At 44.5% G+C, this 21,562-nt stretch overlaps 1 protein-coding gene across 10 annotated transcripts in view; it reads left to right on the top strand.

Moving 5' to 3' along the window:
- Window positions 1-21,562, top strand: part of ELAVL2 (ELAV like RNA binding protein 2) — a 164,581-nt gene that overhangs the window by 33,323 nt on the left and 109,696 nt on the right. For 2 of the 10 annotated variants that reach the window (XM_081845389.1, XM_081845397.1), the window contains exon 1: window positions 335-506. The exons of 3 other annotated variants lie outside the window; for them this stretch is intronic. In XM_081845389.1, the coding sequence (XP_081701515.1) occupies window positions 483-506 (24 nt within the window). In that variant the 5' untranslated portion in view covers window positions 335-482. Of the gene's footprint in view, window positions 1-333; window positions 507-1,285; window positions 1,528-21,562 lie in introns of those variants that run through there. 5 more of the 10 variants (XM_081845391.1, XM_081845398.1, XM_081845401.1 and 2 more) reach the window with 4 other exon arrangements.

The raw sequence follows: 21,562 nt of genomic DNA, 5'->3' as shown, positions 1-21,562 counted from the left end.
GCTGGCTGGGTCCCACCCATTTGACGAGCCTGTGATATCAATGGTCATCTGGGGCATCAGCAGAAATAAACTCGGCGCCAAGGCTTCCAGAAATTACAGAGCATCACATTAGGCTCTCGAAATGGAGCTGCTGTTGCACTAGGTCCAGAGCTAAGGGTCTCCTAATTCCTACACTAAGCGGGGGGGGGGGGGACTCCAACCCGCCCCCCACAACCTGTCTTTCAAGCTTAAATATGGAGCTTAACTTGGGGTTGGATTGAGCCCGCCTTCCCCACAGTGGCGCAGGCGCACTTCGAGAGCACCCCCCTGTTGTCACTCAAAAACTGCTCCAGGGGGCCGTTCATTTATTTTATTTTTCCCGCCGGCGCCCGACTGGAGTTCTGTGCTAGGACGTTGCTCGCTTGCACCGAGAGTATTCTTGCACTAAAAACGCCGGAGGCCAGATTTTATTTTATTTCTGCAAGGGTGCACGACCGGCTGTGATGACCGCTAGCAGACACTGCAAAGTTAGTATATTGCATTAAGTCTTGGATTGCTTTTTAAGAGGCAGGGGGTTGTCGTACATCGACATACATACTATTTATCGGTACTGAAAGCGAAACAGGATTTTAGGCCAATCCTGTGCGCACTTGCAAAGACGCCTCGCTTCTTTCAGTAGGCCTTCCAAAGCAGTATGCGTTGGGGACACGGTTTTAGTTTGCAATCCTCGACGTCTACCGGAGAGTAAGGCTGACGTGATTCTGCATAGCCATGCATATAGGTTTATGTCGTACTTAATTTGGAAAACGTCGCTGGCATTGCAGTGGCGTCGGACCGTTTGCAGACGCGAAATCTAAACCAAGTCCGCAAGGTTCCGTGCGGTGCGTAACTCCATCCGGATCTGGTCAGATGCAGGTGTTAATGGACAGCGTTTCTTCGAAACGAAAAGCCCCACCGACCTCGCGTTAACTTGCACAGTTATAATGGGACCGCATGTGCAGTTTCTGGAGAGCAGGCCGTGCCGAGCTCGGCGGGGCCTCCCGGAGACAGCTTGCAACGGCTGTCTGGCTAGGAGAACTTACAACAGGGAGGTCATAAAGTCGTTGCAAAGGAAACCTTGCTTGGGCAATGCTTTTTCTTCTTCCTTTCTCGTAGTAGCCGCGGGGCTGTCGTCGGGTTTGCAAAACGGGGGCGATTTTCAACGTTGGTGCGAAAGTAACAGGTCTCCGGTTGCAGGGAGTCGTTTGCGCCCTTCCTGGGGTTGCGCGTGGAGGAAAGGCGGGGCGGAGGAGCCCAGCCCAGGGGCTAAAGTGGCCGCGCGCGTGGTTCCCCTGGCGCGCCTGGCGCCTCTGATTAGCGCCCTCCCTTCCCTCCTTAGCAGCGCGCGCGCGCGCGCAGGTGTGAGGTGAGGCGGCCGCAGCTGCAAGCAGTTGGCTGCGGTAGGGTAAAGGCAGGTGCGCGCGCGCCGCCCCGCGTCCTCCGCAGGGTTCCTTCGGAAGGGCGCCAGAACGTCGGAAGAAGACCGTCGCCTTTTTTGACCTTGGTCAGGTTAGCTGTTTATCCTCGAGAAGTAAATGTTTCATTTCTTTCCAGCTAGCCAACAAGCCTGTTTGTGTGGAGCTGTGAACGGCTGGTCCCCCCCTTTGTTTCCTGGGGGGCGAGGGGGTGTGTTGGTGGGTTGGGGAGGGGTTGAGAAGCGGATGGCGATTTTTAAGTTTCTGTTTCCTTGCTTTTTCTTTCTCTTGGTGAAGGTCGTTCTCTTTGCTAGTGGCTTGGGTAAAGGTGCATTTGAAAATCAGGATTTCGTGTGAACGTGTGGCTTCTGGGAGTGCCAGAGTTGTAAGCTGGTATGCAAACCAGAGGGCATATGTTCATTTGCACATATTCCAGGAAGGGCTGTAAATCTTTGGTAAGAGTGCATGCTTTGCACGTGGAAAATCCCAGGTCTAACCCCTTTGCAACTTCCAAGTCGGACTGGCAGAAGCTCTTGCCAGAAATTCTGCAGAGCTGGTGCCAGTTATTGTAGAGAAATAAAACCAATAGTCTCCACTTTGTGAAAGGCAGTGTTCTCTGTACGTGCAGAATTCCTGATTCTCCCCCCTTGCAGAATGCTGTGTTGGCATTACAGTATGTGGAGACCAAGTACTGTATTTCAGATTTCCAGAATTATATATATATATTCATCAGCACATTGGGCAAAGCTGGAATGAGAGCTCAAGGAGGTGCACTCCAAACTTCAAAGAGGAGGCTGTAGCCCGTCAGATTGCACTCTTGTGTGAACAGCTCTCTGCGTGCAGCCCCATAGGCCCTTTGCAACAACTTAATGATTATTATTTTTTTTGCTATCGGGAATCAAAGCAGCTAATAGTCAACATTAGCTATTATTAACTGCTGTTTGACTCAGAACCTTGAGAATGAAGGTGTTTAATGTATTCAGTGCAATTCTTAATGACATTAAGGTTGCAACCTTGGGCTTGGAGATAAGCGTCAGTGGGGCTTCCTTCTGAGGAGACATGCTTGAAAAATCCCAAGTCATCCTAATGCTTGTTGTGCTCCCCGATCACAATATTGAAAGTCAGGAGCAGGTTTAAAATCCTGTGTGCAGATTTTTTCCTTCCATCAAAAGACTTGGGTATTCTTTTAAAATAAGAGCTGAATGTTGGGGGGGGGGGGGTCCTTTTTCTTTCAGGTGGAGGCAAATTCTCCCTGTGTGTGTGGCTGCACACATTTGCTTCTAGAGAGGCAAGTGTACTATTCCTAAGTGCCATCTTGCTGAAATTACTCCAGAAATCCACATTGACTTTCAGTCCTTACTGATATTAGAAGGAATCTCTTGCTAAAGGCTGCAGATGCAGGTGCTGAGCTTTAATTTCCTTTTAGGGGGAAATTATTGTAGTTAGACCTTTTGAGACTGGGGCTTTCTCAGGTCTTCTGGTTTGGCTATGGGAAATATGCAGGTTTCTTTCAGTACAGCTGAAAACCATTCAGCATAATTGGAAGTAGAGTTCAGGAGAGGCAGATGGCTTAAGATCACAAAGAGATGAGGTTTGCTAGAGTCTTGGATCGGAGGCAATATTTGAGTGAACGAGCTTGCATGGGAAAGATAGCGTCTTCTCAAGTCTGCAGGAGGACTGCGTTTAAATGCTTGGCCACAAAACTGGTGGTGTCCTTTCCAAAACTGTATAGTTAATGGGGCGTATACTAAAGTCAAGTTCTGTTGATCTGAACTGACATTGTTCGTTAGCTCCGGAGAACAGCCTTACACAGCTTGCTGGGGCCTAAATTTCATTGAAAGCAGTGAGCATTATTTAGCATCCGTCAGATTGTGCAGCTGATGAGGCAAGTCTTCTTTAAAGCACCGCCCTTCCTCTATGACAGCAACATCTGATCATCCAGATGTTTCTGAACTACAACTCTTGACCGTAGCTGGCATATCCAATAGCCAGGGATGGTGGGAGTTGCTCAGTAACAGCTGGAAGCCCAAAGGTCTTCACGCCTGTTCTTAGCTAACTGGTAAGAAATGGTAGTCAGGGATGAATGTGAAAACACCCCCCCCCCCCCAACTTTTGTGTTACATCTGCTTCTCTCGTGACACATAGCACACTTCCATTAAATTTATATCACTTCAGCCAGCATATTTCCCTCAGGATAGACTTCCTCTGTAACTTTAAATTAGCAATGGGAAACTTGGGCCTTGAAGATGTTTCTAGATTCGAATTTGAACTTACCATTGGCCAAGCTGGCTGGCACTGATGAGTCCAGCAACATCTGGCGGGCCACACATTCCCCACCATTGCTTTAAATCCTACAGTAATTCTTTGCAAGGGGAAGGATATTCCTGGAAATCTGGACTCTCATTTCCCACAAACTTTGGCATTGGAGCAGTGTTTCCCAAACTTAGGTCTCCAGCTGTTTTTTGGACTACAACTGCCATCATCCCTAGCTAGCAGGACCAGCGGCCAAGGATGATGGGGATTGTAGTCCAAAAACAGCTGGAGATCTAAGTTTGGGAAACACTGATCTAGAGTGCAGAAGAGTAACTTTAGCCAGTTTATTAGGGTTTCATAATTTTATATTGCAAAAAAATCCCCTTAGACTGCTTTGTCGCGGTCAACGCTTGCTGTTTAAATGATTCCATCATGTATCTTTGATTTTAGAAAAGTGGTTCACAGCATTTGAACTGTTAAAGGGCAGACTCGAAGCAAGCTCCAGAACCGGGTTTCATTACTTGTCGCCTGCAAGACCGAAATTCAGCCCAGCAGCTGTGCATTGGGAGTCTTCCAAGAAATGTTGTTTTCTGCCACCTGTGGGCGGTATTGTCAAGCTGGCAGACCACAGTGTTTAAGGTTGGAGGGTTGTGTTTGGCCTGCTCTGCAAGCAAGATTATGGAGTGCGGCTTGCATTTCAAGTAAGAAGGGGAACCTTTCGAATGGCAAGTCCTGTAAGAAAGGCTCTCTTCTGTTGGTAAGAGGCATCTTAAGCAGAGCTACTGACACAATTTATGGGATGCCTTCATGGTTCCCCTCCAAGCCGGAACTCAATTTCGGCGCTTCTCAGGTGGGTACCATTGCCATTATAAGAGAACCAGGGGTGAGTTCCGGCACCTCTTTTTCTAGAAAAACAGCACCTGGGTGTCTGTATAAAGTAATCTGAGCTTGCTTTCATAATTAACCATAATGTACAAGCGAGAGCATGATGAGTAATGTGTCAATTTGCAGAGCCAGAGGAATGGAATCTTTATTTTCCTAATATAAATGGGGAAATAGCCGGTTGAAATCTTCTTTTGCCTTTCAACTGGTTGAAGCAAGTGGCTCAACTTTGTTAACGTCTACTGCTGAGAGTTTGACTCATTACCCTCAACCACTCCTACAGCCTTGCTTTAGAGAAATGAATCACAGAGGAGAGGTTATTGGCTTGGCAGTGAGCAGAAATTGAAAATGCCACGTTGCAAAGAAAGAAAGCAGTCGGAGCTGGATTTGAAGAGGAGGAAATTGCCAGTAGACACAAATCTGCCTTCTGCCCACACCAAGCCTGTATTACTAAAATTAAGGTGGACCTTTGGCTCTTTGAGAAGAGGTAGAGAATAGAGGCAGATAATTCAAAGGGGGGAGGAATTTGTGTGTCTGTTTAAGTGCAACATGGGGACTTAATACATATGGGGAACAGGACAAGGAATTGAAAGTTCCCAAGGTTATGTACACAGAAACCTTGAACTGATAAGATCTGCCCCTGTAACGAAGCAATAACTCCAATTTGCGAGCTGCCAAACTTTTATTCTTGCACAAAAAGTTGCATTCCATTTGCAAAGCTGAACCAGAATTGGTCATCTTGGTGTTCTGGTGAATCCAGTGCCTTTTGCTCTGTTTGCCTATTGGACAATCTCTGGGTACTTTGCTGCAGTACCCAAGATTCTGACTCCCAGTTGTTTTAAAAAAACGCCTGACAAAATTACCCCTTTCCTCACAGGTTGTGCTTCTGAAATTAGGAAAGGTTGGGGCTCAGTTCCGGTATTCAACACAAATTCCCGAGCTCTGAATTCTTTAGCGTGTCTTTTGCTGCTGACTCTGTTTTGGGGTTCTAGTAAAACAAGAAACCTCAAAGTGTATCCCACAAACCTGAAGTATGTGCCTCTACCCTGTTTCTGGGATTCAAATACAGTCATACCTCTAGTTACGTACCGCTCTGGTTACGTAACTTTCAGGTTATGAACGCAGCAAATCTGGAAGTGTTTACTTCTGGGTTCGCTGCACGCGTAGAAGCGATCTACGCGCTTCGCACATGTGCAGAAGCGATAGGTGCGCTTTGCGCATGCGCAGTAGTGACACTCTACTTATGTACTTTTCAGGGTGCGAATGGCACCCTGGAACGGATCACGTTCATAAGTAGAGTTACCACTGTAATAGTTTACTGGCAGCAGGAGCATCCCCAAGCAGCTTAAAATGAATGGTAGGTTTATGTTTCGGATAGCAGAAGTGGTCAAAGGTGAAATTTAAAACAAAAACGGAGAACACCAGCAAACTAAAATAAACAATGTGAGGTGATTGGTAATGGGTATTTAACTTCATTTCTGTCATATTATACCCCCCTCCCAGCTAAAAAAATAAAATCAAGAAAGGATTAATATAAAGAGAATATAACAGAACGATGACTTTTACTTAGGAGGAAATCTTTCTTAGAAAAAAAAGAAATGCATTTTGGACTTCGGGGGCGATGAAGTATGAATATTTGTCCTCTTCAGTTGGTAGAGTGTGAGATTCTTAATCTCAGGATAGTGAGTTCAAGACCCACATTAGGCAAAAAATTCCTGTATTGTAGGGGGTTGGACTAAATGACCCTCATGGTTCCTTACAGCTCTTCAATTCAGATTTTACTATCCTTCTTTTCCCCATACAGTGGTACCTCGGGTTAAGTACTTAATTTGTTCTGGAGGTCCGTTCTTAACCTGAAACTGTTCTTAACCTGAAGCACCACTTTAGCTAATGGGGCCTCCTGCTGCCGCCACGCTGCCAGAGCACGATTTCTGTTCTCTTCCTGAAGCAAAGTTCTTAACCCGAGGTAATATTTCTGGGTTAGCGGAGTCTGTAACCTGAAGCGTATGTAACCCAAGGTACCACTGTACCGGTTTTTAATGCATCAGCTGCTTTTTCTAAACATTGGTTTTATTGCGCAAAAGTTTAATTTTCGAATTGCTTCCACGTTTGTGTTTGAGCAACCGTTTTAAATTTTAGCAAAACTGTTCGACTTGCAGCTCAATCCAATGCATGAGTACTCGGAAGGTCTGTTAAATTCAAAGTCGTGTAAATGTGATTGCAGCTTTAGTGGCCAGTTAAGATCATCACACGATTGCTACTGTATTAGTCAAGGATAAAAAACAGATGACGTTCAGATCTACTCAGGACTGAATTTTGTGTGTGTGCAATTATTCTGCAAGTGCCCCCCTGCATAATTAAGCATGGAATTTCCATTTATGCAGATGGGTGAGGATATATGCATTCTGTTGACAAAATGCATTTGGCCTTTTGCTGCACTTGGTGTGTTGTACACCAACTTACCTGACAGCTGTGATGTGTGGTGCCCATACGATTTCAGATCTTTGCAAGATGAATCGAATGTTTGGAGGGGGTGTGTGGGGGGAGAGAGGGTGGGACTAGATGTGTAAATAGTTGAGTTGTGCAGGCTGAGAGGCATCTGTTTCCAGTTTGAAAATAATAATAGTAAATTCACCCCTAGATCAAATGTGTTCCGAAGCTCTTGAGCAGATGGAGCAAAATACCTGAATGAAAAGGTATTTGTTTGTTAAGTAATCCTATGTCTAAAAGCCGAATGAATAGACTCCATTGGTGTTTCAGGTGTAAGTCAACTTTCTGTGTTGCTGCTTTTAATATTTCTCTGTGTGGCAAGTGAGATCAATTGTCAATGACCTTGAGAATGGAAAAGAGTTGTATTGTCATTTAAAGGGTTTGAAATACCCTTTAAATTTCCCCTTACAAAAGCTGTTTTGTAGATACACTTGAACTGATGTTTTCTTTTGTGGTGATGCTTGTCGGCTGTAGTGGATTTGTGTATGTGTTTAAAAAAGGCTTTTTATTCTGCTTCGGCACTGCAAAAAATTAGTCTTGAGTAAAGCCAGATAGCCTGTTTTTTTTTTTAAAATAAAATAAATAAAATGCCAATTGACATTTGAACATGTCTCTCCTTTATTAGTCAGGTTTGTGTGTAATCTGTGGGTGGTATGCAGTTAAATCTTGCTCAGAGTAGACCAATTAAAGTTAATGAGCCTAACATTGTCGTATTAATTTCGGTGGGTCAGCTCTGAGTAAAACACAGTTGAATACCACCCTGTATCAAAAAAACTACAATATAAAAGCTCAATACTATAACCTGTTTATATTATGCAAATTAAAGACACGCACATAATTTTTACATTTTGCATAATTACATCCCCCCCCCCCCAGCTATGGGGATAGGTAGTGTTGAAAACAGCAAATCTCCATGCTTAACTGGGAGTTTTGCTCAGCATTCCCTTCCAAGTATTGCCTACACGAACTCTTAAATATATCTGCTCAACCACAAGGGCTCTTCAAGGAAACGTGCAATTTTCAGGATGCTAAATTCCATGCCCAGCTCCACATTTCTCACACTTTGCCGTTTGTGTTATGCTCTGTGAGTTTTGGTGCAAGCTCCGTTCTCTCTGGTGAGGTGGAAAGCTTCTGAAATTCAGATAAATCCTGAGACTCTTGCCTGAAATTTGTAGTCTCCCTCATGAACTTTCTGTTACAATTAGCATTGAGACACATGGTATACTTTTTGTTTCCTCTTTGAAATGCCTCCTAAAAGCGTGTGACAAACTTGCCCAGACCCAAGGCATGGTATTCCCCATTCCTCTTACGTTCTGCTTTTTTGTGAATGCAAAATAATTAGTTGTACTTCAGAATTTGCAGCCATACTGAGAAGGGAATTTCTCCTGCACTTTCTTTACCACCCATCGTAAAATATTGCATGTATATATGATCATGCTTTCCTGAATTGCCTGGTGAAGGTTTTTTTCTTTTGGCCTGCTTTGCTGATCTCTCCTGGTGAGAGAAACTGCAGTTGACAGATGGTTTTACTTCCATTTTAAGTATCCATGGCTGTTTCTCTTCTCCGGGTGAATATTTTGTTTTCCGCAAATGGTTAAACCTTCTAGATGTTAGAGTTTCTGTTCTGTATCCTTGACAGCGATGGCCATTCTTTGCTTCTCTTGCTTGCCCTGGGCACAAATAAATACAGAGCTTTCTTTCTTGTGAGTTTTAAACATTGCATTAAGTATTACGGAAGAGGAACCCAAAACCGAATTTTGAATTCAGTTCTGTTCTTGTTCGGGGTGTGTGTATGTGAATTATCTAGATTACACTTTCTGGTTGGAATGCCTGTATGTTTCTGTCACCAGGCTACTGAAGCAGAATGTACCTTTTTAAGCGGACCACAATATTGTGCCCCAAACATTTGTTTTAAGACAATGGAAGATACGGTAGTTAAAAGCAAAACAAAAAACCACATGGGTGTGCTGGAGAGCAGGGACTGATATTTTATCCCTTTCTGGAGAGAGAAATTGCCATTATGCTGCCAGTATTTGAAGATCATCCTATGCTACTAGCCCAGCAGGCGTTGTTGTCAAATTGCTGGGACTCCAGCATCTAATGGATTACAACTGGAGCTAGACTTCTGTAATATCTGCCAAATTACACAAACAGAAAGCAACTGCAGGCTTGCTATTCTGCCTTGCTCGACACAGATAGTTTTAGCAAGTAACGTTCAGGTTTGGCCTGCAATTTCCGAGCATGCCCTGTTGAGCTTGGGGAATGGGCAGCAGGGCTGGTTCTTAATAAATACGCTTAAGTTTCTGTGACATTTGGCGAGGCATTATTATTATTATTATTATTAAATTTCTATACTGCCCTTCATCTGTAGATCACAGGGCGGTTTGTAATATAAAAACACAGTTTCCTGCAAGATTTTCATTTCAGCTCTTCAGACTCCGCAGTAGTGTTAATATAATCTGCGCCTTTTGTGGTGTGCAGCTGAGATTTTAAGTAGTCTTCAGGTGCGTTAATGCTATCCCAGACTAAAGAGAGATTCGGCTAAAAAGCCACTTTGGGTGTATAAAGCTCCGGAAAATGTTTGGCAGACGTCTCCTAGGACCCTGTTCTGTTGGAAGATTCAGGACAGGTAAAGGAAGTGTGCACAGCACATTGTTAAAACAATGGCGTTTGCTTCCACAATATATAGTGACTAAGCACTAAACTTGCTGGAAACTCGAAATGTGTTGCAGTGTAAGTGTATGGGAGCAACTGTCATAAAAAATATTAAATAATAATAATAATAATAATTTATTTATACCCCGCCCATCTGGCTGAGTTTCCCCAGCCACTCTGGGTGGCTTCCAATTGGGTGGCTGTATTGTTATATATTATTATTAAGAAGATAGCTGCTTATTTCCTTCACATCTGAAGGGAGGGCATTCCACAGGGCCGGCACCACCACCGAGAAGGCCCTCTGTCTGGTTCCCTGTAACCTCACTTCTTACTGTGAGGGAACCGCCAGAAGGCCCTCGGAGCTGGACCTCAGTGTCCGGGCTGAACGATGGGGTGGAGACGCTCCTTCAGGTATACTGGACCGAGGCCGTTTAGGGCTTTAAAGGTCAGCACCAACACTTTGGATTGTGCTCAGAAACGAACTGGGAGCCAATGCTGTTAAGTACAGAACCTAGTTACAGTCCTTGGAGTTCCTGCTTGTTTGCTTTAAAAAAAACAAACGTTTGCTGGAATCCTAAAGGGCATTCCAACCCTCTTTAAGTAGGGGTTTCCCAAAATTAGGATGTATAAAATGTTTTGCTAATGCAGGGAAAAGTCAAAATATTTATCTTCCTAGCTTTCTGGGAGGGAAACATGTTTAAATTGGACCTGCACTGGAGGAACCAGAACAGGCACCCCCAAACTCGGCCCTCCAGAAGTTTTGGCACTACAACTCCCATCATCCCCAGCTAGCAGGAACAGTGGTCAGGGATGATGGGAATTGTAGTCCCAAAACAGCGGGCGGGCCAAGTTTTGGAAATGCTGCCTTAGAGTGTTTCCTGCCCCCCCCAAAGCTTCCTGTCCCCCAAAAAGTGATAGGGTTAGTTTGCATTGATTGAATGTTTGGGCACTTAAGACCTTGATGTTGGGAACAGGGTGCCTATGGCCATCGCAGATGTCCCTGGATTTACAGTTTTTGCCCATCCCTGACCTTTGGCCACGTTGGCTGGAGTGGGAGTGCCCACAACACCCATCCTTGCTTTTATGCTAAGTGAAAACAGCAAGGAGTCTTGCAGCGCCTTAAGCTAACACGTTTATTTTGGCATAAGCTTTTTTGAGCACTCGCTTCATCAGACATATGATATAATCCCACATTGCCAGGCATATATGCACACATGGTGAGAGGGTGGAGAGGCGTTGCGGGGGGGGGGAGGGGGGAGGCAGAGGAAAACAAAATGCAAAAACAGAAAGGAAGAACACAGTGATAAGTAACAGCAAATTAGTGACAATAAAGCAGGCTGTATTGCTGATAACACAAACATCCTGTAAAGTCTGTAATTTCAATTCAAGCACCGGTGATAGATATTGTTTCTGTCCTTTTTGCATTTTGTTATCTGCTGGCCTCACTCCTCTCTGTTCTCCCTTCCCTTCTTCACCCCCTCCCCCCAATTTATAATTCTGTGTGTATAAATAATGCTTTCTGGTTTGGGATTTTACTTTATGTGAATTTTAGGCCTACAAAAGACATAATAAATGTGTTAATCTTTAACATGTTGCAAAAGACTCTCTGTGCTGCAGTGGAGTGACATGACTGCCCCTCTGGAAATTTATTTATGCTAAGCAGTGTTTGTGTTGCATGGGGCTGCCGTGGAAGTAATTACGGCTTACAAATGATTCCAATGGAAAACGCTTTAATTTATAATTTTAATTATAACTTGGAATTCAGTTCTGCTCATCCTGCAGGCACATCCTTAAAATAGATCGATGGTTTTAGCACCAGGAGTGTGCAGGGTGTTCTACAAATAAGAAAAAGCAAAAGACAGAGATCCCTGTCCCAAGCAATTTGCAGACCAAATTGAAGAAGAAGAAAATAGGAAATGCCCAACCTTTGGTACTTTTGTTTCTGTGCTTTTTAAGGCACCCAGTGTGGCTGGGCCAACCCGGTCAGATGGGCAGGGTACAAATAATAAAATAATTATAATAATTATAATTGTAATTGGTATACTGCTATCAGGATTCATAGTCTAACTACAGTTATTTATTTGGAAGAAAGTCCCATTGATTTCCATAGGACTTGCCCCCTGAAAAGCTGCACAGAATTGCAGTCTCCATAGTTTAGTCGTCAGCAGCAAATTCTTGAATGCATGGCAGCTACTGTATTAAAATGGCCTAGGACCCCCCCCCCCCCCCCGTACAATATTGCAGTTGAGAAAACACATTCTGGAAGTATGGGAACCATCTGAAATTTCCAGACACTTCCTATATTATCTAATCTAATCTACACACACACACACACACACACACACACAGACACAATGGTACCTCAGGTTACATACGCTTCAGGTTACAGACTCCACTAACCCAGAAATAGTACCTCGGGTTAAGAACTTTGCTCCAGGATGAGAACAGAAATTGCACGGCGGCGGCAGGAGGCCCCATTAGCTAAAGTGGTGCTTTAGGTTAAGAACAGTTTCAGGTTAAGAATGGACTTCCAGAACGAATTAAGTACGTAACCAGAGGTACCACTCTCTCTCTCTCTCTCTCTCTCTCTCTGTGTGTGTGTGTGTGTGTGTATAAATCATTTTTATTCGATTTTCAAAAAATATAAACATGCAACAAAAAACAGTACAGAATCCAAATATCAAGATTACTCTGAATCTCCTTGCTTACCCCCATCCCTTCCCTGGGTTCTTTTAGTTCTATTTTCAAGTGCATATCAATACTTCTCCAGTTTTTCATCTTCCTAAGTTACCTATACATTCTGTTATGTTACAAGTGTATTTAAAATCCTGCTAATATTTTGACCTGCTTACAATGATTTTTTATATACATTATAAGCAGAGATCTCCAGACTCTTAAGCTGTAGTCAGGCTTGGGCTACAATAGGCACAGGCAAGCTTGGCCCTCCAGTTATTTTGGGACTACAGCTCCCATCATCCCTGACCACTGGTCCTGTTAGCTAGGGATGGTGGGAGTTGTAGTCCCAAAACATCTGGAGGGCCGAGTTTGCCTATGCCTGGGCTACAACCAAGTACCTCAAATAATTGTTTGGCTAAGAGATACAATATGCATACTGAGAAATTGAGTTGCACGGATATCAATAAGATGCGTGCTGAAAACGAAGGTGTCATTTGCTGTTTACGTAACTTCATGCTAGTCCCATCCATTTTGGGGGGTCATGGACCAGCTGGATGCTGAGGGGTGGGGGTGGGGGAGGCGCCAGCTTGGGAACCTGCCAAGGGAAGAGGTCTCAGAGCCAAGGGATTGGTGGTGGGATGATGACGAAGGAGAAGAGAGCAGCTCAGACTAATACTAATAATACCCCACCCATCTCTTGGTGGCTTCCAGCAAAATATAAAAGCATAATAAAACACCAAACATATATAAACTTCCTGATACAGGGCTGCGTTACAGGGGCTGATGTCTGAGCATGTGATGGAACAGTGCAATGCATTAACACATGGGACAACTTCCATTGACCTGTTTCTAACCTGAGTATTGGATCTGTTTAAGCATCATGGACCGGCTGGATGCTATGGGGTGGGTGGGGCATCAGCTGGGGAACCCCCGCGAGAAGAAGGCTCAGAGCCCTGGGGAGTGAGGGTGGGATGATGATGATGATGATGATGGAGAAGAGGGAGCAGACTAGAAGGAGGAGGTGTTGGAAGTGGAAGGGGCAACAGGGTTTAGTGAGTAGGAAGAGGCTGGGGCAGAGAGCAGTCCAGAATAGAGGCAGGAGAGGAGGAGGAGGAAGGGGTCAAGAGGCAGAGATGAGCCAGGATGCAGAAGAAGCTGGGAGGTCTCCTCCTCCTACTGGGGCCATCTTCCACCACCACCCCTGGTCTTCCAGAACAAGAGGGCAGAGCCAAAGACAGATGCGTTAACATAGTCTTAGATTTCCTGGGAAAGCGGGGACCTTTGTTCCCCACAATTGCCTCATAGGAGCTGCTATAATAATAATAATAATAATAAATCTCTACCCCTCCCATCTGGCTTGGTTTCCACAGCCACTCTGGGTGGCTTCCAACAGAACATTAAAAACAGAATAAAACATCAAACATTAAAAACTTCCCTAAACAGGGCTGCCTTCACGTGTCTTCTGAAAGTCGGATACAGTGGTACCTCGGGTTAAGAACTTAATTCATTCCAGAGGTCCATTCTTAATCTGAAACTGTTCTTAACCTGAAGCATCACTTTAGCTAATGAGACCTGCTGCTGTGCTGCTGGAGCACGATTTCTGTTCTCATCCTGAAGCAAAGTTCTTAACCCGAGGTACTATTTCTGGGTTAGCGGAGTCTGTAACCTGAAGCGTCTGTAACCCGAGGTACCACTGTAGTTGTTTATTTCCTTGACATCTGATGGGAGGGTGTTCCACAGGGCGGGCGCCACCACCAAGAAGGCCCTCTGCCTGGTTCCCTGTAACTTTGCTTCTTGCGGTGAGGGAACCGCCATAAGGTCCTCGGAGCTGGACCTCAGTGTCCGGGCTGAACGATGGGGTGGAGACGCTCCTTCAGGTATACTGGACCGAGGCCGTTTAGGGCTTTAAAGGTCAACACCAACACTTTGAATTGTGCTCGGAAACGTACTATAAATGTCTATAAAGTGTCTTCAGGAGTACTTAAAGTAAACCACACCTATGAAATATATTTTTTTCTTATAAAATGGGTGAAGCATTTTGATGTGAACAATTTTAAAAAATATGCTTTTATGCAAGCTAGTTTAGTATTAGGGAATGGAAATGTACTTGGAGATTAACGTGCTTGTATAAGGCTGTGTTCTCATGCAATCAGGGCTAGGATCTTGCTGGAATGCTCTGTAGGATGTTAGTATATTAATACATTTCGGAACCAGCTTTTTCTCTTGAAAAACACTTTGGTTGTTCTGATGAATGTGTCCTGAAGCATTTGGTGCTGGTTTGTAGCACACTGATATGCTTATATACTTACTGCATGTATGGCTAGAGGGTTCTGAAATTGTCTTTGGTGCAGCAGCCCCAAGATAACATCTTCGAGTCGCTTGCAGTTTATAGTGTCTTGAGATTGCAGAGAAGGAGGCACAGAATAGTGTGTGGGTGCTCAGAAAGAAACCCTGGGACAGGGAATTGGATGCCGTTGTGCTGAGAGAAACCGGAAGAACATTGTAAGGCGGAATAAATTAGCTTAATGTTTTACAAGACTGCAAACTGCAAAGAATAGTATCAAAAGCTCATTTGACCGTGTGCGTTGTGTTGCATTTCAAACCCAAGTGAAGATTGTGTGCCTTACAGCAGTGAACATTGGAACTTCAAGGGGCATTTTGGACAGTTTTGTGGAAGAAGCTTCTAGTTCAGGCATCCCCAACTCGGCCCTCCAGATGTTTCGGGACTGCAACTCCCATAATCCCTGACCACTGGTCCTGGTAGCTAGGGATGATGGGAGTTGTAGTCCCAAAACATCTGGAGAGCCGAGTTTGCCTATGCCTGCCCTGGTTCCTCCAGTGCGGGTCCAATTTAAACATGTTTCACTCTCAGAAAGCTAGGAAGATAAATATTTTGACTTTTCCCAGCATTAGCAAAACATTTTATATGTCCTAATTGCAAGGCGGAGAAAGATATTTAAGACTTGATTCACTTTTTTCTTTATGTACAATTCACTGTAAATTTTGAACCTGCAAGCATAATCAATTAAAAGGTAGGAGGCAGGTATTCTATAATTTTATCTAGTATTTCACCCCCCAGAGTCTGAAATGCGCAGCGGGCTCATATTAACAGCTTGCACCTGCCATTAACTTGCAACTAACGTTATAATGGATTCCCTTGCCATTTTCAACAACCTTTTTGTATCTGTATAATCAAGGGCGTACAAAATTCCAGTCCCTAAAATTTTCCATTAGAAAAGCCTCACAGTTTTCCTGTATTGAAAAAAAAAAATAAAATTCTTATAGCAGTTTGGGGAGAGGAAATGAAAAGCGTCGTAGCTACTGAAGTCCTTTTACCATGCCCATGTCAAGGACTGAAGTTAAAAGTAGTTTGAAAAGTGATGCTTCTGCAGTGTCATCAAACTGATAATAAAAGCAGAACACTCTTTTATATTCAAGAATGGCAAGCAAATTTCCATCTCTTATTGGCACCACGCTTCGATATTTTCGGCTCTCCCTCACAGTAGAGAGTGTGGCGCAGGCCTGTGCATCTAGGCTGCTTAAATGCAAAAGGCAAGCAGGAATAAAACCTACTGAAAAAGAGTCTTGTATTTAAATGTGCAAAAGGCGGCCTGCAATCTCAGCAAAAGGTTTAATCACTGGGGTCTCTGTGGTCAGTCTAGCCTGTTGTGAGGAAACAGGGACATCTCTGCCAAGTTTTTATCACTCCAACAAACGTCTCATGGCCACAGATTCCTCGTCTCTGGGTGAAAGTTTCTAAACACTTTTTAAAGAGCAGCCCCTTGCAGAGCGTGCTAGTCAAAATAAAAAACGCATTTGGGTTATCCAGTGATTAAATTGTAAGTTTTGTAATTGGTTTTTGCATCCCTCCCCCCCTTTTTTTGGGCTGAATTTTGGAGTACAGCCTCTTAAGAGAGACAATTTTGTTGGAGCTCATGATGAGGGATTTCAGCTGTCCTGTTGGGCTTGGGGATTTTGGTCTGGTTTGCATTCAGTCGTAATTAAAATCAAATAATACGAACAAGCAGCATAGTTAGTGCATGCTGCTCATGACCAGCGCTGGAATTTCGCCAGGCGCTTTTTGCACATGGCTATAGGCCACTTGCGACCAGGTGAAGATGCACGGACGCCAGGATGATGTCTCCACCATCTGGAGGTCCATTCTTAGATTTTGACTGTTTTCACACACCAGCAACACATCCTGTAGAATTCCCTTATATTTTGTCTGCACAATCGGAATGAATTTGAAGAAGCAAAAAGTCTTACTGAAAAATACAACGTTCTGTTTTGGCGACTGGCAGCCATTTGGCGCCTAGCTTATACAGTGGTACCTCGGGTTAAGTACTTAATTCGTTCCGGAGGTCCGATCTTAACCTGAAACTGTTCTTAACCTGAAGCACCACTTTAGCTAATGGTACTACATTATTATTATTATTATTATTATTATTATTATTATTATTATTGATATTCCATTATGTGAGCACACACCTGTACTCTGAAGTAGTATAGCCTAGAGACAGTGCAAAAGTTATGCAAAAGTTAGGCTCAAAGTAAAGTTTATCAAGGGGCAGACTTTCCCCTTTGCCAATTTATCCAATCTTGCTTAATAAAAGCATGGGAACTTGCTATATACAGTGGTACCTCTGGCTACGTAATTAATTCGTTCCGGCGGTCCGTTCTTAACCTGAAACTGTTCTTAACCTGAAGCACCACTTTAGTTAATGGGGCCTCTCGCTGCTGCCGTGCCGCCGGAGCACGATTTCTGTTCTTATCCTGAAGCAAAGTACTTAACCTGAGGTAATATTTCTGGGTTAGCGGAGTCTGTAACCTGAAGTGTATGTAACCTGAGGTACCACTGTATATCTAGAGTTTCTAACACTGCTTATGATGATAGAAATATACTATTTTCAAGTGTGGCAGTTGCACTTAGTTGCTGCGGATAATAACTTCTAGTAGACCTATCATCCACATATTGGTTTAAACCTCTCCTAAACCCATCTGAGGGACGCGGGTGGCGCTGCAGGTAAAACCTCAGCGCCTAGGACTTGCCGATCACATGGTCGGCGGTTCGAATCCCTGCGATGGGGTGCGCTCCCGTCGTTCGGTCCCAGCGCCTGCCAACCTAGCAGTTCGAAAGCACCCTCAGGTGCAAGTAGATAAATAGGGACCGCTTACCAGCGGGGAGGTAAATGGCATTCCGTGTGCTGCGCTGGCTCGCCAGATGCAGCTTGTCACGCTGGCCACGTGACCCAGAAGTGTCTGCAGACAGCGCTGTCTCCCGGCCTCTAGAGTGAGATGAGCGCACAACCCTAGAGTCTGGCAAGACTGGCCTGTACGGGCAGGGGTACCTTTACCTTTACCTTAAACCCATCTGAACATCACCATATCCCATGGCAGTGAACATGTTTTGAGAAATTCTTCCCTTTTGTCCTTGGTGTGAAATACTGCAGTTCATTGGGTAACCGTGAGCTCTGTCATGAGAGAGGATTCTCCCTGCCTGTTTCCTTGGTGCTATTCAAAGTTTCACACATCTCCCCCCCCCCCCCAAGAAAACCTAAAAAAGGACCAAAACACTTTTCAACTTTCCTTGAAAAGGGAAGTTTTCTTTCTTTCTCAGACAGGGTGATCAGAGACAACATTGGAAAATACACCTTAATAATAATTATTATTTATTTATATGGCACCCAACTGACTGGTTTTCCCCAGCCACTCTGGGCAGTTTCCAACAAATTAAAACACAATGCAACATCAAACATTAGGAACTTACTCAAAAGGAAGCCCCGCTCATCTCAATGAACCTAAAGCATTATCTACATTTCCGCTTGTGGTGTGCTTAGAAAGTACGGGTCCGACCAGTTTCTGTCCTTTGCTCCTTTCCAAGGGAAAACTTGCTCTTTAGTGATAAAGGTAAAGGGACCCCTGACCATTAGGTCCAGTCGTGACCGACTCTGGGGTTGCAGCGCTCGTCTCGCTTTATTGTCCGAGGGAACCGGCGTACAGCTTCCGGGTCGTGTGGCCAGCATGACTAAGCCGCTTCTGGCAAACCAGAGCAGCGCACGGAAACGCCGTTTACCTTCCCGCTGGAGCGGTACCTATTCATCTACTTGCACTTTGACATGCATTTGAACTGCTAGGTTGGCAGGAGCAGGGACCGAGCAACGGGAGCTCACCCCGTCGTGGGGATTTGAACCGCTGACCTTCTGATCGGCAAGTCCTAGGCTCTGTAGTTTAACCCACAGCGCCACCTGTGTCCCTTCTTTAGCGATAGTTTGGAACAAATGGCAATCGGTGGCGGTGGCAGGAACCTGAATTGCAATTTGCTCTGCTTGAGCGCTAAAAGAGCATTTTTCCCTGGGGTGGAAGCAACAGGACAAGAAGTGTTGATAAGCCCACACTCACAGGCAAACATGTATGCAGTTTCAATTCAAGGCTTAATTTGGCATGTTTTATCTGGATTGAGTGTAGTAACAATGCAAACTTTTCGAAAAGCAAAGCAAAACCCTTCCTGTAGGGAAAGGATTATGTGTTCTATAGGGCTGAGCGGTGCCTGGTTTTCAATGTTGTGATACATCGGCAGCAAAACATCACGATATACCGATATATCATGATGTTTGAAATAAGGATGTGTAACTATGTAGAGGCGAACGGGGCAATGTTCTGGCAACTGATGCTACTTAGGGGTCCAAAACTGATACATTTTTACTTACCTTTAAAATACTATATTACAATTGTTACTTTATAGTACACAGGGGCATCAGGAATCATGAGAAAAGCGATGGCTGGCTTCATGGTTTTTCCCATACCACAATTTTTTACATAGCACAGACACACATATCGTGATTTGCGCTGTATTGCCATGCCGAATATTGTGAAATCGTTGCTACGATGTGGACTTCAGACTGATTTTGGGATGTTGTATTGATACATCATCCAGCCCAAGTGTCCTAAAATTGCTCTCTTATTTATTTTCTCGACTGCTTAATATATTAAAAATACCTCTAAGCGGTATACAAAAAACCCCCAAGAAGAAACAACGCACAACTTAAGCAAAACATTAGAAAAACACACAGTTGCAAATAAACATGTCACATTAATACAAGGTGACTAATATGCAAATCAACATTGATTCATTTTCTTTCAGAAACACCCTCCCTCTTAATCTCCCAGGTTCTCACTCAGAGTCCATGCAAACTCTCGGCTCGCCCACAAAAGTCTTGCAACAGGAAGAGTTTCTGGAAATGAGGCATCACCCTAATCTCTCACTCTAGACTTGCTTTTTACGGACAGGCGCAAGGTGTGTGGTTCTTCCTTCAGGCTGCCCATTCAGGTGTCCCTTTAAAGGTGCAGTCTCCAAAACCAGTTCCAGGTACAGCAGGTTTGTTGGGTTTCCCCGGGGGGGGGGGAGGTTCAAAGGATGGGGAAAGCCCCCTCCCCCCAGCTCTTTCTTCACCCTCTCCTTCTTTTCTAGCTGCTTCTGAATTGAGTTATGTGCGAAGCCTCCCCTCCTGCCCTATGGCTACATTTGGGGTTTGGAAGCGCAGTGAAAATCTGGGGACAGTGCAGTGGTACCTGTAGTTGCATTCCTCTTTCGTTACGGAGTTTCAGCTTACGAATGCAGCAAACCTGGAAGTAAACACCCGGAAGTTCACCACGCATGCATGCGCAGAAGCATTCCTTGCACATGCACAAAAGCGATCTATGCACTTTGCGCATGCGCAGAAGCGCTTGATTGTGCTGCGCACATGCATGGAAGAGGCGCTGTAGTTCTGGACTTTTTGGGGTGCGAACGACATCTCGAAACTGATTAAGTCTGCAACTAGAGGTATCACTGTATCTGTTTGCCTTTGGCAAATGACTCTTTGTGAGCCAGAGTTTGGCTTTCTGGCTTGTGCAGTTTCTGTCCCAAAGTTTTAATGCCTACCGATGTGGTTGATACCACTCTTTGGCTTTTTGCTCTCTATATAAATACAGAATGAGACATGGAGAAAGCTATCCTCCCAGGCGATAGCTGACAAGTGGGTCTTGTAAGCAGGCAACCCTGGTTCGGAGAGATTACATTGCTGAATTTGCACACTTCAGATGTGAGTGCCTAACTACTACAGTTGTACCTTGGAAGTCTTAGCGGAATACGTTCCGGAAGTCTGTTCGACTTCCAAAACGGTTGGAAACCAAGGCGTGGCTTCTGATTGGCTGCAGGAAGTTCCTGCAGCCAATCAGAAGCTGAGGAACCTGTGGCGGACGTTTGGGTTCCAAAGAATGTTTGCAAACTAGAACACTCACTTCCAGCTTTGCAGTGTTCGGGAGCCAAAATGTTCGACTTGCAAGGCATTCGACTTCTGAGGTACAACTGTATTCTTATTCCATACCAGAAACATTGCCACTACAGTGGTACCTCAAGTTACATACGCTCCAGGTTACATACGCTTCAGGTTACAGACTCCGCTAACCCAGAAATAATGCTTCAGGTTAAGAACTTTGCTTCAGGATGAGAACAGAAATCGTGCTCTGGCGGTGTGGCGGCAGCAGCAGGCCCCATTAGCTAAAGTGGTGCTTCAGGTTAAGAACAGTTTCAGGTTAAGAACGGACCTCCAGAACAAATTAAGTACTTAACCCGAGGTACCACTGTACTATGTAAATTTCTGTTAATTAAAACACCCACAGTAATATTTCAGTTGTGAAATAAACTAGCAAAGGCTAGTTTCTTTTGTAACATCAGGCATATTTTCATCTGACTTCTCCCTGAACCTTCCCAGTTTTTAACAATATACAGTCTTGCAAACGCTTCATGTTGCGTTTTTTTGGGTTAATAATGCGGCATACCTGGAAGTGTTTACTTCCGGGTTTCGCCACACGTGCAGAAGTGCTCTATCACACTTCGCACATGCGCAGAAGCCCTGCTCTGGTTATGGACTTTTTGGGGTGCGAATGGCACCCCGGAACGGATTGTGTCCGCAATCAGAGGTACCACTGTATTGTTGAAATACTTGGCAGAATATTGCTTAGTTTTTCAGTGGAGCTAAAGGATTCGGGTATATCAGGAAAAGGGCTGGCAGTCTTTTTTTCTGCATGCACAAGTCTAAACATACAGATACTCTACACTTTGAATTAGATAAAGGTCGGCTCTGTTTATATTGGCTCGGAAAGAGCCTAGTGTTTCAAAAACCACCACAAAA

This window comes from Podarcis erhardii, assembly GCF_964252035.2.
Source record: "Podarcis erhardii genome assembly, chromosome: 17".
Taxonomy (NCBI): Eukaryota; Metazoa; Chordata; class Lepidosauria; order Squamata; family Lacertidae; genus Podarcis; species Podarcis erhardii.
This window is presented reverse-complemented; position numbering and strand designations above follow the sequence as displayed.